The sequence below is a fragment of the Hippoglossus stenolepis genome, chromosome 23 (genome assembly GCF_022539355.2).
Source record: "Hippoglossus stenolepis isolate QCI-W04-F060 chromosome 23, HSTE1.2, whole genome shotgun sequence".
NCBI classification, from domain to species: Eukaryota; Metazoa; Chordata; class Actinopteri; order Pleuronectiformes; family Pleuronectidae; genus Hippoglossus; species Hippoglossus stenolepis.
In genome coordinates, this window is record NC_061505.1 from 15,460,756 (window position 1) to 15,476,354 (window position 15,599).

General features: G+C 42.9%; 2 protein-coding genes across 2 annotated transcripts; one reads left to right on the top strand and one right to left on the bottom strand.

The window, feature by feature from the left end:
- Positions 1-4,431: 4,431 nt before the first annotated feature.
- Positions 4,432-8,208, top strand: rwdd (RWD domain containing 4). The gene is made up of 8 exons (XM_035148301.2): positions 4,432-4,624; positions 5,120-5,200; positions 5,578-5,687; positions 6,191-6,341; positions 6,574-6,676; positions 7,266-7,315; positions 7,434-7,436; positions 7,531-8,208. Exons 1-8 carry the CDS (start codon positions 4,601-4,603, stop codon positions 7,567-7,569), a joined length of 561 nt encoding a protein of 186 aa, XP_035004192.1. The 5' UTR covers positions 4,432-4,600; the 3' UTR covers positions 7,570-8,208.
- Positions 8,209-10,739: 2,531 nt separating this feature from the next.
- ing2 (inhibitor of growth family, member 2) lies at positions 10,740-15,036 on the bottom strand. Its single transcript, XM_035148259.2, has 2 exons — positions 14,709-15,036; positions 10,740-12,062 (listed from the first exon to the last, which is right to left on the bottom strand). Exons 1-2 carry the CDS (start codon positions 14,851-14,853, stop codon positions 11,362-11,364), a joined length of 846 nt encoding a protein of 281 aa, XP_035004150.1. The 5' UTR covers positions 14,854-15,036; the 3' UTR covers positions 10,740-11,361.
- Between the last annotated feature and the right edge of the window lie 563 nt (positions 15,037-15,599).

Sequence of the window (15,599 nt, forward strand, 5' to 3'; positions counted from 1 at the left end):
TGAATGCACTATAATGTATTATGCACAATGAGAGAACATATAAGATTTCCATTGATATTCTTCCAGCAACTATATTAATGTTTGCTCATTTTTCATTTCATTAAATTCGTGTTGAAAGTGTTACACAGAGCCAGTGAGGAAAAATAATTCAGAGTTGGGATTTGCCATAACAGTTCCAGTTCTGTCCCAAAACAATTCAAACTCGCTCATATGTGTAATTGGATTTTTTTATCTTTGCAATTGTTCCTCCATTTTGATAATGGCTGCAAAGAGATGACTTCCTCATGCTGTTCCAATGTACTTGGAGATTGGAAACAAAATCCAGACTATTTTTTTTTCATTTTGGAGGTTTGGCAACCTGTGGAGTTTTCAGTCCATTTCAGCTGATTCCAGCATTTTTAGAGTCTTCAGTTTGGGTTTAGCAATAAGGAAAACTGACAGAATGAGGAAGTCAGAAAATATTGAGAAACCATTAAAAGCATTGTTGGTTTTGGTCTTTACATGGGATTTGCCCAGAGAGCGTGTGGGCCACTTCAGGCAAAGATGCAGCACTTCTGGCCTTCGTGTGGCCCGCAAACATCGGATGTGAGCCTAAATATCCCAAAACAAATGTGGGTCTTTTTTGGCAAACATGTAAAAAACTACTGTAAAAAACATGGCGGCCTCCATAGAGAGGACCTGCTCCCGATGTAAATATAAACAGCTCATTCTAGGGTAAAGAAAATAACGAATTGTACAATTTAGATGAAACACACTTGAAAACATCACTAGGATTAATTTAAATTCAATTTCTGCTAATAGATCCCTTTCACCTACATCTTACACACTGGACCTTTAAGTGGTAAATGGTGAATATGGACCAAATAGCACAAAGCTGATTTAGGCCACCTTTGGGTGACATGTGGTAATGCCATCGCTAACCTGTGGCTCAGGTCTGGCAAACAGGAGCGGACCACCCAAGTGGGCCGGATGACAGTTTGACAGAGTGGACCAGAACAATTTCCCTATGTGGGTTCACCTTTAACTTACAACAGTTAATACTAAATATGGAAAAGAATGGGTTCCCCTCTGTTTCCCAGCCCTATTTGACCAAGCAAAGCCTCGCTCTTCTTATCACAGGAGTGCAAACTGTCACACTCTTCCCGGTGAGAGCCGGAACCCCTCTCAGCCACCTCCTCTCTCTTCATCCCCCCTTTATCCTCCTCCTCCTCCACCATGGCTGCCTTCGTCACCTGGGGGGAATCACTCGGAGGATCAACATAATCGTAACTCAAACACCATGTGTCATTTTCAGCTGCACAGGGAAAAAAGATCACTGCTTCCCCCACAAAAAAAGCTGCTGCTGCCAGTTATCGTCACACTCTCATCACTCTGAGCTAATTCTCTTTTACGCTGTGACTCCATAGGCAGACTTACTGCAACTTTATGTGAGTGTTGCACCAGCTCTGTCACACAGGATTGGATGCTGTTAACACACATTATATACAATATGTGGGATATATAAAACTTACGTGCGCACAGCACTTTCACTACACCATGCTGCCTTATATTCTTTCCCTTTCCAGCTGTTTTTAAAGTATACAAGCATCATGAAGCGTACTTATCTGTACTTTGCAAACTGTACTTTTTATACACATTTATTTGTGTGTGTGTGTATATAAAAGAATGTCTACTGTAGCTTTTATTTATATTTGTAATCCTTATTTCTGTGTTTAATCTTATTTTTGTGTTTTATCTAGTGTCAATGGAAGACTAGCAAACATAAAAATGTCATGGCATTTCCCTCACAAGAGGAAAAAAAGAAAACAAGCTAGTATTCATCAAGTCCATTTCATCAAAAATATCTAAGATAATAACAAAAAGTTGTGTATTCCTGGTAACCCCAAGTGGGACATACGAAGCAACAATGATTCTAGATACTGAATTATTATTATTATTATTAGTAGTAGTAGTAGTAGTAGTAGTATGGATATTGTTATTATTATTATTCAGCTATCAGGTCGTCCCAGATTAAACATTATACCTCAAAATCTCTGAGCAGTAGTGGAGGAAGTACTCAAACATTTTACTTGAATTTAAAAGTAAATTCAAAATTGCTTTTAGATACATAAAGTATTAAAAATGTAAGAACTTGTGGAGTGTAGTCTATTCCCTAATGCAAGACTCCACTATCATTATAGTCTCAGCGATGTTTCTTCCCCAGTGAGTGCTGCTGCTGCTGCAGGCACACTCTGCTCTGTGGAACAATCTCCTCTCATTATTCATTCATATTAGAAATATCAAGAATAATGTCTACATGTAACTCAATTCAATCAAATTAAACTTGACACTTGAGTAATTAAACGTGACCCTTTGCATTGAAGTTACATAGTAAAGTTATACAGAAATTCAATTTGTAATTCATATGCAGAAAGTCAACGTTTTAGGAATAGTATGTTTTTGACTCAGCTAAAAGCTTCCTCTCTGATCAAGCTGATATGTAGAGCTGGCTCAGGTCTGAATTGGACCAGCTCTTAGCTCTGCTGCTACAGGTCTGAATTGTCAGGAGACACATGGAGCTTCTCTTTCCTCCTCTCGCTCGTCGTCACATTAATGTCTCATCAATACATGTTACTGACTTTGCTTCTTGTGTTTTGTCTTTGCAGATCCAGGATCGCTGCTGCGGCCACATTGTGGATCGTGATCATGGTGGCAGCTGATCATGAATTATGATTAAACTTGATGGTTTGGATATACAATACGCCTACTCATGCATACAACCAATTTTGGCCATACCTCTATCATTACAATTGTCATTACTGCACACTTAATCTCTGTCAGACATTTTCTTTTGAATTAATACTTTAAACATTAATACACCTCTTAGATGCCGTCTTTTCTCATAAATGTTGTAAATATTGTGTGTGTGTGTGTGTGTGTGTGTGTGTGTGTGTGTGTGTGTGTGTGTGTGTGTGTGTGTGTGTGGCCCGAGGACCTATTTTTAAAGAATCCAGATGAAGCAACTCAGTCGGCTGCTATTTCTACCTATTTTTTCTTATGTCAGTCTCAGTTACAGCAGCTCCGACGTGTATTACTTTACATCTCTCTCTGATCCAGCTCCTCATTTATTTAAAATGTCTCACATGTTCCTACTGTAGTTGTATAAATACCGTGATCAAACCAACACGTCTATGTTTTCACACCTTGGGATTTGCAGTTGACATGTGATTTTTTTAAAACTTTTACTCATATTGCATATTACATAAAGTTATTAGCACTGATATGCAGTTTGAGGTTTTCTGTGTTTCTTTATTTTTTATTTTCGTCTTCTTTATTAATAGACCAGTGTGTAAATTAAACTACTGTAACCCTTTAAAATGTGTGTGTCAATATAAAGAAATAAAAAAGTAAAATGGTGTAACTTTTGTAATTCACAGAAATCACAAGATAATTTTAGTTTGTTAAAAGCAAAGTTAAATTGCCTATTATTATCCTGATATGTTGATTTGAGTGTTTTCTTTTATAATATTAATGAAGAGCCTCATAAACCTTATTCTTCTCAGGTGACTGGAAATAAAAAGTCAAAAAGTGAAAAATTGTCTGTTAGTATAATGCCATGAGCCAACAATATGTGATGTATTTTTGCATTAAATGTTTTTGTATCAAATTACATATGTCCACATGTATCGCACTGATTTTACGGTCACATATAAAAAACCTAGAGCTCCTTTAAATTGAAATGTATTTATTATAGTGATGTAAGCTATATGTAAGACTACATCCACAAACCCTGTAGAAAATTTCGAATTTCTGCTGAAGAAATGCTAAATCCTGTTGTTATTGTCTGCCCAAATAGTTTTCACAGGATGAGTCTCAAGAATCTAGTTGTCATGTGTATGTTTTTAACATGTAGAATATTGCTGTCTGCTTCAATGTGTCTGGCACCATCACTAGGGACATACAAGAGTAGAAAAGAGCACGTATAGTGGATTTAAATAAGCTGAAATGCTCCAACAGTACCAGATTTATTTTTGCATCACATGTCAAATCAAATTATATATCTCCATGTGTAGCTGATTGTAGGTATAGTTGTTTGTATTACATATATTTGTGTTGTTTTATTAGTTTTATATTAGTTATATATATATATATATATATATATGTATTTTTATCAAATTACACATCTATACGTGTAGATTATTTTTGTATTTATTTTGTTTATTTGTACATATGTATTTGTATATATATATATATTATACATCCACAAACCTCTATAGAATGTTTAGATTAAACCCTAAAAATGATATAATCTTTTCAATATTATTTAGATTTGTATTGATACTGCAAACAGTATTCATATATATATATAGCTCCTATTAAATTGTAATACATTCATTTGAGCGACGTCGCTTCACATCCGCGAATGATGCGGTTCAAAGTTGACTCAGAGGGTCCGGCTGCGCATGCGTGTACTAGCGTGGCGACTGCACCGGTCGGGGGAAGTTGTGCGAACATGAACGTAGTAAAGTTGTAATGGCCGAAATGGACTGTTAACTGGGGCAGGTTGACGCCAGCGGCTCGGAGCAGAGAGAGAGAACCACACGGAGACAGCGGCGGAGCCATGACAGCTAACGAGGACCAGGAGGTGAGGCCTGAACGATGCTGGCTGGGAAACTGTTGTTAGCTGTTAGCGGCTAACGAGCAGCTACGTGCCACTAGCATGACTCGTAGCCCTCGGGGTTCCGGTGGCTCTCGGTGTCGCGGCTGTTCCTGCTCCGTGTCCGGTCCGACAGGTGACCGCGCTGGATGCTGCGGGACGTGTCAGACCTTTATGAGACTGACGACATGTGCAGGGCAGCGTGTCAAGTGTGTTTTCAGCTGTTTATCAACCTGTGACATGCGCTGATCAGAACCGGGCTGATTTCACGCCGAACTCCATTTCCGTTCACATGTATGACGAATTAAACAACACGTCGTAATGCACACGTGTAAGGTCTTATTTCTATTCCGTGTAGTCCTCTGCTTTTATCGGATATAATTGAATTAATTTAGTTAATCTTTCTGAACGGTGTTTGGTGCACGGAAGCTACATGTTGACTGCACGTATCAATCTGTCACTGTCCCTCTGCTTCGATCGCAGATGGAGCTGGAGGCGCTTCGCTCCATCTACGAGGGGGACGAGAGCTTCAAGGAAATCAGCCCAGTGTCCTTCCAGTTCCGGGTGAGTACTGGTCCCTGCTCTCTGCTGTCCGTACCTGGTATTCACATCCGTCCCTGAGGGATCTGATCACGAGGGGACAGTGTTAAGTACAGGCCTGAATGTGTCCTGAGATCCGATCATGTGTGAACGCTAATGCCACACTCAGGAGACACACTCGGGACACATTTTAAAACCAGGTCTGAACAGGGTTTATGTCTCCTACACCTATAAAATACCATTATCTGCGATACAAGGTCTTAAAAGCGAATACATCAACTTCAAAAAAAGACAGAAACCTTCATGATTCACCTTCACTGGTTCTTCAAGACCTTACGGACATCAGTTAGGTTTGATTCTGTTGTCGTAACTCGCCTTATCTTGTGTTTCTATAATGAAAGATAGGAGACCTGGAGGACACCAAAGCGTTCATCCTGGACATCACATGGCCAGAGACGTACCCAGAAACAACCCCACAAATGTCCCTCGGTGGCTATTTCAACAAAAAGATGTACGTTTGCAAGCACGATGTATTGTCCGATGTCCCTCCTCTGTCATGCTGTGCTTTTATATGTGAAGCACTGGGCACTGCAAACATCTGGAAGCTCCAATCACAGGGTTCTAAGCTGTAGGACCACAGGACTTAAATGAACGGTTTGCAGATGTAGTTTTAGCAGCGACCGTGCAATACTGTCATTTGTTGAAACCAGGAAATGTGCTGGATTTTTTTCTTTAATATACAAAATTAATAAACCAGGGGAAAAATTGTGCCATCAACAAAGTGCCTATGCAACCTTCAACCCCATTGACCCACATCAACCTGTACTGTAAAGTGCTTTGAGTGGTCATCAAGACTAGAAAAGCGCTTTATATACACAGACCATTTAAAAGGTTTTATTTTTTTATTATTATTTAGATTCATGGTCATGGCTGCTGTATGATACTGTTGTTCACACACACACACACACATTACATAATGTTTTCTTCTTTCCATCATGTTGGTTTCACTCCCAGCTCTGCAGAGACAAAGAAGCAGATCCTGTCGAAGCTGGATGAGCAGGTCGAGGTGAACCTGGGCACTGCCATGATGTACACCCTGTTTGAGTGGGCCAAGGAAAACCAGGAGGCCCTCATGGAGAACCATAAACCTGTAGTGACCGCCATTGTAAGTACAGTACAGTCATTCTGTCTCACAGCCATCTTGAGTACTCACTGAAATGTTTGTGGACTGCGCTGCCTCAGAAAGAAGAGTTCTCTCCTTCCTTTCAGATACAGTTTCTAAATCTGTTGTTCCTACTTTAGTGGAAGGTTTACAGGCATACATAAATGTGATTCAGCAACAGCCAAGGTCTTCGAGGTTCGAGAAAATAGCCGTTGGTTGTTTCTTGTGGTTGCAGACGATGCCCAGCAGTGAGATCAACACCAGCTCAACAGGCAAGAAGAGGGAGAAGAAGGAGCAGCTGACCAAATCTCAGAAGAGAAGAATCGTCAGCAGAACAGGTACCTCCGACAGGCCGGTTCACTCGTGATGCATAATGGATTTTACTGCTTATCATAATGGTCATGTTTATATGTTATATATCTGAGCCCACAGACTAAAAGTACCACAGGTTCTCTTGTAATTTCCCCTCCTATTTTGAAAAGTGCCCTGCTTTACAACCAAATAAACCAACATACACCACCTCTCCACACTGCGGGCCTAAGTGGTTCTGTGCCAAACCTAAGTCAACCTGACGTGGGACGAGATGCAAGTAGGAGCTGACCTGATTTAGACCAGCATGGTGATACCAGATCAGACCAGATCCCAAAGCTGAACAGACTTAGACAGAGCGACACTTACTCAACAACACATAGAAATGAACATGGTTTTGTCCACATTTCCTTAAATTATACCTCAAACATACTTGCCTGGTTCACAATTAGAGCTTCTAAAGGCCGATGTTCTTTTCTCATGAAGCATAAGCTAAACCCCGAGCTAATCTGTAATCGTAATTTAACTTTCAATTGGTTTTTAAGCCAATATTTTTTACATGAAGTTGTCTTATTGTGTCTTATGATCTATGATCACATCCCATTTTTGTGCTTTTAGATCACAAGGGAGAACTGCCAAGAGGCTGGAACTGGACTGACGTGATCAAAGTAGGTGCATCTTACCTTTCCTCCACTAGATGGTGCTCATACTCAACTTTTAAAACAAAATAACTGACTCGTGATGTTTTGTCTTTTCTCCCTGGTCATTGCAACAACCTTCCACCAGCATGTAAGTAAAAACCACCTCAGCTTAAAATGCACTGAAGCAAATCACTGACACAGACCAGAGTTACACACAGTTTCTTTTTGCTTTTTTGTTACAGTTGAGTAGAACGGGAGGGAAAGATGACGACCAAATGTGAGTGCAGTGATCTGGTGCCGCTTCACACGAGAAGCTGCAGTGACATCACTGCAGCCTGTTGCTGCTGCTGTCCAGAAGCCTTCACATCCAAGCTCACCAACATGTTACACTCACAATGGCTGCCTCCACCCTGACGACCACAGCAGGCTGGACAATGGTGGACACACACACACGCATTTATTTAGCTAAACTGAGACTTTGAGGTGGGATTCATCTGAAGGCCTCGCCGTGTTTCCTGTGTTTGTGGTGTTTGTGTAAAGCAGCGACGTGAAGAGGAACGCACCGGGTTCTGTTCATTTAGCCGCCAGATGTTCTGCTCCATCATCCATCAGGGTGGAGTGTGCTTGAGATACTTGCTGTCACTGCCATGTTTTCATTCGGCGAGGTTAGGCCCAGCTGTCAGGCGCTGAGCTGTAAGTGTTGGATTGTGGTTTGGAGTGCACGTGTCAAAATGTCAAGTAGCATCCTGCTGTTCATCTGAGGTACCATGTGAGTTTGTGAAAGCAGAGAGATTTTTAAGAACTCGCAAAATGTTGCTCCTGTTACCATTTCTTATTTTGGTAAATGTTTCATTTCCCCTATGAATTGAAAACCTTAAATTTTTTATGTATAAATAAAATTACCTTTGGTCTGCTGCTCATCTAACAGTATCATTTATCACCGCTTTCTATATATACATATGTATAATCTACTGATTATAGACAATAACTAGTTTGTCCTGCAGGAGTTTTGTAGTCAGTCCTCATACACTAGCACACTGGTGTTGTACCCATCTCATGATACTTCTGGTCCAGTATGCTAATAGCTCCCAACTACACACGATGTAATATCTTTTTATCTTTTCAAAGATATCAGACTGTCGTTCACTAATCAGTGAAGTCCGATTAAGTCCTTGTGAACTACTCTGTTTTTAGCAGAATTCAGGAGAGTAGAGACTCTCCACATCTTGAATTAAATGTCTATATTTATATCCGTAGTTTATAAGCTGTACCATAGTGTATTCCAAAAACTCACAACAATTGAGCAGGAATAAATTCATTTTACTACCACAATGCATTATGGGATACAAATTAACATAGTAATAATAACAAATACTGTTATTTTGTTATTTTCAGTTTAACACCGCATCTATTGCACTTCTGTCTGTCCTGGGAGAGGGATCCCTCACATGTGGCTCTCTCTGAGGTTTCTACCTTCTTTTCCCCTGTTAAAAGGGGTTTGGGGTATTTTGTCCTTACTCTTGTTGAGGGTTAAGGACAGATCTGTTACTTTCCTGATGATGAAAAAAGGAAAATTGTGCTTGTCTCGTGGGTGATATTTGATCTAAACTCTCCACAAAGACAGACGGAGAGACTGACTGACATAGGTCCAGTTTAGTTTTAGTACTCGTGTGGGTGAGCAGAGGGTCACCGGACAGACAATCGAAAGCCACTATGGTATATTTTAGACTGCAGCTCAAAAAGAAAAGAAAAAGGGGTCTGATCAGTTTTAGATTAATTCAGTACTTGTGTCCATCACGTATACCATTTGATATTTCTATATCCTTACACTGAAATTAATTAATTTAATCAATTTCTAACCAAATTAATTAGGAGATATTGAGACAAGTGGGGGATGGGACACACACACAGGTTAATATGGCCCTGCTGTAGCTGTAACTGTCCACTAGGATTCTGCTGACAAGAAAAAGCCACCAATGAATTGTGTGCTCAGTCTGGGTGTGAAAATGCCCCCCGCATTTATCTCTCTGCTCTGACAGAGTGTGGGAGCCCTTCAGGAAGAACGCTAAGAGCATCTGTGGCTATGGGAACCTGCTGAAGAGCCCAGTCAGGTTGACATGACAGGGGGAGGGAGCATAGTCCTTCTGCTGTCAGGCGAAAAACAGAAGTGAGCATTAAAGGTTCCTGTGGAACGGGTTATCAGTGCTGTAGTCATATGACTGAGGTGTGGGTTTGTCTTCACACTCTGCTGCTAAAAACCAACTGTTTCCTCAAGATGCTTTCACATCAAGGTGTCATGCTGGAGCATGTTTTCACACATCCAAGTACATAGATTGAGCAGAGTGCCTCTGAATATAATCCTTCCACTAAGCTTAATGGTAATAGCTTTTCAGTAGCTTTTACTAAATCCTGTGAACTAAAACAAACAGCGATGAAAACCTCATTGCTGAAGGTAAATATCAATCTAACTTCTTTAGGAAACATGTTTATTTTCATTGTCATCATACGCAGCAGAATGTGTCACAGTGACAGTCGAGCCTGTGGGACCTGGGGACATGCAGCGTCCTGTCCGTGCTCTCCCTGGATGCACGTGTCCTCTGCATGAAGCTGCTTCGCGGGCACAAGGTTTCTGTCCTGCTCGGCCTCGGCCCCCACCCCATCAGCGTCAGGTCAACATCCAGAACCGTCAGCTCAGCACCTCGAGTCTCCAAGGACGGAGAGCTGTTTGGAGAGTCCAGCAGCAGTGAGGAAGAAGGGGAGGATTCATCGGACACACTTTAAAGACAGGATCCTCCTGCTCACATTGACAGAATGTGGAATATGTCACATTATCCTACATAAACTGAGACCTCAATATAATTACCTTTCAGTGATGAGTGTAATTAGTACTAGTTTTGAGACCAACACAGCTCAGAGGCGTTTGGACAGTAGGGCATTAGCAACTTATTAGACAAAACTGCACCACTTGGAGAATGCATTCTATATAATACACCTCTTTTACACCGTATTAGCAGGTATACACAGGTAAGATACCCCGGTGAGTCATGTTTGGAACGTGCCAGCAAACGTGTCAGAAGTGGGGAAACGACACACAACAGAAGAAAGCACAATGGAGGCCGGTGCCAATGTTCTGGTGGTTACACTTTTATATCTTTTACTTCAGTCCCTTTCAAAGTGAAAGATTTTAGATTGCTGCTTGAAGAGAGACAGATGGAATCTGTGGAAGAGACGCCAGAGACATTCATTGCCTCCAGAGCCAGGCGGAATCACAAAAGTCATTATATGAAGCTTGTGCATGTCTCTTCAGTTTCATATAAATGTTTTTTGAATAGTTATGGAGATATTTCACTCTTGCCCCAGGTGTCTTCTAATGCCACAGCGCTGCACTAATTCAGCCTGTCGAGAAACCTCGTCAGCTTCACACTGAAGAAAACAGAGCAGGTTTCCTAAATGACAAATACTTTGTTTTAATGAATATAAAAAGAAATGTACACAATAGTGATAGTGAACCAGTGAAAACGTTCAGTCCACAAACATGACCTTCTATTCCAGTGTCCCATCAACAATCATCTCCTCAATTAAATATCAATCTCTTACACATTACATGTGAAAGTTATTCTCTAGACTCCATTATTATATAAAGACACGCAGATTCCAAACAATTGAGTATTATTAAGAAAGTTAAAATAAAGAAATTACAATTTGTTTGGCCGAAACATAACGATAAAAATAATGATCATTAACAGGAATACCTTATATTTTATTAGGACCTTGACCAGAATGAAAGGGTTACTAAAACAAACATGTCAAAATAAAACACTTGAGGGTGTTGGCAGCTTCAAGCTCATGATTCTTGCAGCAGCTGGACATCCCACAGACAACAGCACGGTTATTGCCAGTGGAAACAATCAGTGATGGAACAGCACAAGTTCAATCACAACCGGTCCTTGATTCATAATAAGCGCTGCTACTAATGGTGTTCGATTGTGCTCTTACAACATCACAAGTACTGTTATCGACTACGAGCAATAGTTCTAACCCTCAACCTGAGGACGTCTTCAAGGTGAAAGTCACTACCTGGACCTGCGGTCTTTTCTGTTCTTGTCTAAGCTTTTGTCCATTGTCTTTTCATTGTCCCCTCTGCATTTGGGGCAGTACCATTTGCCCTTGGGCTTGTAGGTCAGCCCCACACAGGAGAAGTGGAACCACTCGATGGGGCACTGGTCATTGTCGCAGCCAATCATCTCACCATAAGACACTTGCTCACAGAGACAGTAGGTGGGCTCATTAGGGTCAATGGCAAACTCCACCGGCGAGGCGTCCCGGTCCTGTTTGGACTTGCGCTTCTTCTTCTTTGCGGACTTGGACTTCTTCTCACGGGGAGGAGGGACGGACAGCTCCTCCAAGGGGTCGTCCACCAGAGAGCCGTTGGCCGACGGGTGGCTGGAGTCCCGGCTCTCGCTGTTGCGCTGGCGTCGCGGCCGCCGGGTCGAGGTACGCTCCGGTGCTGGGGGCTCTTGGACACTGGAACGCCGCTCTGTGGGGACCCGCTCCGCCTCGCTGGGCTCCTGGAAGCACAGGGAATGGGAGTCCATCTGGCGGGAGCGGTTCTCCACCAGCTCCGTCATCTGGGTCACCACGTGGATTTTCTCGTCCCCCAGCTCCTGGCTGATGATGAGCGCCCGCTGCAGCTGGACCTGCAGGCGCTTCCTCTGAGCCGCATCCTGCTCCCCTTTGTACTTCTCAAAGACTTCATCCACCTCCTTCAGCACATCTGCAAAGTACAGAAGACAAAGACAAATGAATGGGACTGAGTGTAAAATGTGCACATTTCATTAATCAGTCTTATATGCTGTGGTTTTTCTCAGTAATATTTGTAAATTTGTTAAAAATCTAAATGCATTCTCTGCTATAACAGAATAATCAAAACATGGCCATTTTATTTTTTATATTCCAATACTGATAAAAACCTTACAATAGAAGAGAGAAAAATACAACATATGGATTTAAAGAAAAGATGTGTCAGCCTCAGAGCATCTGGTTTAATCTGACACTTCTTGACTCCTATGTTCGGAGTTGGATTTCTCCGTAACAATCAGTACTTTATTATTAGGACCACCATTCATATATTGGGAATTCCTCCTTTTACTCTACACTGGCCTGAGTTCGTTGTGGGATGGGTTTAACAAGATGCTGGAAACTTTCCTCTTGAGATTCTGCTCCGCGTTTGCTCGCTGCACAGCCAATCTCCTGCTCTACCACATGTCAGAGGTTCTACTGGATTCACAGCCGGTGACTGTGGCCGCCGTGGAAGAGAAAGGGAAGAATGAGAGCTAAGCTGTAATCCCTTGTGGAGAGCCAGTCCCGCCCTCTGCAGGACACCATCACAGCCCCTGGCAGGTATCACAGGTCGCTCCTTCCTGCAGCTGTAAGACTGCACAACAACCTCTTCTCCCACTGGACCACACACACACACACACACACACACACCAATTATGGGACTGCACTGTAAACTCAAGTTCAACTCACCTAACTGTGCAATTGCTCATTTCTGTGTCTGTGCGTATCAATGGCTCATGTGCAATCCCTGCTCACACTTTATACATTCAGTTTGCATTGTTATTTCTATTCAACTTTCTATTTTTGCTGTGTTTTTACCGTTTTCTTTTCACCTTTTATTTTACTTGTGCATTTATTTGTATTGTCATATTACTGCTTTTATGTGTTGTATGTGCCATAGCTCTACATTTATTGATTGTATGTGCACACTGCCTTGTTTTCCCCGACCACCTGGACGTGGCTGCCTGGCCTCCTTGTCACATTGCGTCCTGCCTGGTTGTCATTTCTCTCATATTTACTTTTCCTGCTTTGCTATCAACGCCCTTTGTAAGCAGTTTTTTAAAAAAGTGCTACATGAATTATTATCTCCTCAATGTTACTTCTGCTGGTGTCTATTTTTATACTGCTCTCTTTGCTGCTGCACCACAGCGAATGTCTAACAACGGATGATCTCACCATGTCATATGTTTTGGCTGACAGGAGAGTCGCACCAGCCAGCAGGTGTAGAGGTGTTCCGGATAAAGTGCTCCCCTCGCGTGCATTGTTTTTTTGTACAGTTTTTTGCGCGGACATTTTAAACCTAAGCTGAGGTGGAGCAGGAGCTGGACATGTTGGAGGAGGGCTGAGCTGCAGCGAGGTCCTCGACACAGGAAGTGGCGTCAGTGTGGCGTAAGAAGGGGGTTGCCTTGGAGAGGAGCGCTCCGGCTCTGCGGCTCGCACTCGACGGGGGCACAGTGGTCGAGTGCACACGTCGCACCAGCCCGAGATCGGGCGATCGAACTCGAAGTGATCCCGTTAGCTAAAGCGTGTTCACGTGATCGACGTATTGTGATCAGCTACGGAGGGTGTCGCGGGACGTGTCGGGAGCGGAAGCTGCTGCTGCTGCTCTTCACTCCGCGTCGACATTAAGCAACAATGAGACTTGTGTGGTTTTTTTTGCTCTTGTTAACAAACGTCTGCACGCTAACAACATTGACTCCGTTAATAAACCCGCATCCGCTGAATGTATCGCACAAATATCTCGCAGGCAGCCGGGCGGAAATTGACAGGTAACCGGGGCTTCCTCCGTGTGCAGAGTGCCAACACCAGCTTACGTTTAAAAACATGGCCAGTGTGTGTAAACCATGGTCGTTTGGGGGCATGTGCACACGTCAGTGAGCAGAAGTCACCATCGCCTGCACGTCGGGTGCTTCGGCGTCCGCCACACACACACACACCAAGCAGCGTTTGTTTCAAATAAAACCACCCGAGTTCGCTCGTTGTTTTCTGGGCATCCACACGATAACCCTCCGCGGAAACAGTATGGTGGGCGGCGGTGTTGTGCAGTGTGTTCCTTCTGGAAAAAGTTCACGTTCGACTGTAACGCGGGGCTGGGTTTTTGGGGGATTGTGTCGGCGCCGAATGTGTCACCGGACAGCGAGTAGTCATGGCAGACCGGGTTCGGGTCGCGGCGCACACGAAGGCTCGCTGGGAGAACGGAGGATTCTATTCGGAGTTTTTTTCTTTTCTCAATGAGTTTGGCGTCACACACACACACACACACACACACACACACAGGACGGAGTGTCTCCTGGCTATGCTAACTGTCGGACGGCTTGTTTCCGAACGCACGTCTCGACACCACAACGACCCACGTCCTGTCACCTCGGCTCTAGAGAAGGGAACAAGGGACGCTCGCTTTTTTGGGGGGGGGGGGTTCTGTGCAAAATGGGAACAGAAGCCCCGCGCCTGTTCCACCATTTCAGCCCATCATCATCCTCCTCCTCCTCCTCCTCATCATCTGGCGTTTAATGCTCTCCGGTTGTAAACACGCACGACAATCAGCAACAACAACAAAAAGAAAAGGGCCCAAGCACAATACCTTGATACTTTGCATCGATCTCTCGGAGCAGGGACACATTTCTTTGTATGTCCAGAGGTAGGGACTCCACACATTCCAGATAATCCTCCACATAGTTGACCAGTTGTTGCGACTTGTCGGTGCTCGGGTGGTGGTGGGCTAACATCGCCCCTGCGACGCATGGAGCTGCCGCGCGAGTGGGGAGGAAATTGTGTTTCAAAAAAAAAAAAATACAGTTGCGATCAAATGCTTGGCGACTTTGCAGCTTGTAGGGCAGTTCACTTCAAACAAAACTCCGGCCGCTGCGCATGCGCCAGTGTTTCCCTTATATGGCATCGTACAGTTTCCTCTTGTCGGGCGTCATCGGAGGCGGGGCCACGGGGGATTTGCGGCACCAGGATTGGTAGAGAGCGACCTCATTATCATACGGTTTTCCCGGGAAATTAAACCAATGGGGAGGTCCAAAACACTGATAGATAGATAGACAGACAGACAGACAGACAGACATTTGTCCTAAGGTGTTTAGGACATTTAATTGATAATTACTTTTTTTACAACTTATAAGCAAATTTTCAACCATGGTGTCTCAGTCTAAATTCACAATGTTGGTCCAGGGTGGAATATCCCTTTAAATATTACATGAGTTGCTATGACATTTTGTACAGACAGTTATGCCCCCCCCCTACCAGAATGAAAGTGCTACATAAAGTTTGGAAATTAGAAAGTATATATATAGATAGATAGATCATCAATTACTCATAGGAAGTCAAAAATACAGGATGTTATTAAAAATAAAATGGAAACGAAACAAAAATGACTGAAATGTGGAAATAATAGCATAAAATTAACACCTATTATATGCAGGTAGAAGTATATACGGTTTTCTGGCATGAGCGCTTTTACATCTCATAT

Coding starts and splice junctions, on each gene's coding strand:
- rwdd (XM_035148301.2), top strand. CDS start 4,601: ATGACAGCTAACGAGGACCAGGAG. Junction 5,201..5,577: donor CAGTGTCCTTCCAGTTCCGG/GTGAGTACTGGT, acceptor CTATAATGAAAG/ATAGGAGACCTGGAGGACAC. Junction 6,677..7,265: donor AAGAATCGTCAGCAGAACAG/GTACCTCCGACA, acceptor TTGTGCTTTTAG/ATCACAAGGGAGAACTGCCA.
- ing2 (XM_035148259.2), bottom strand. CDS start 14,853: ATGTTAGCCCACCACCACCCGAGCACCGACAAGTCGCAACAACTGGTC. Junction 12,063..14,708: donor GATCGATGCAAAGTATCAAG/GTATTGTGCTTG, acceptor TGTACTTTGCAG/ATGTGCTGAAGGAGGTGGAT.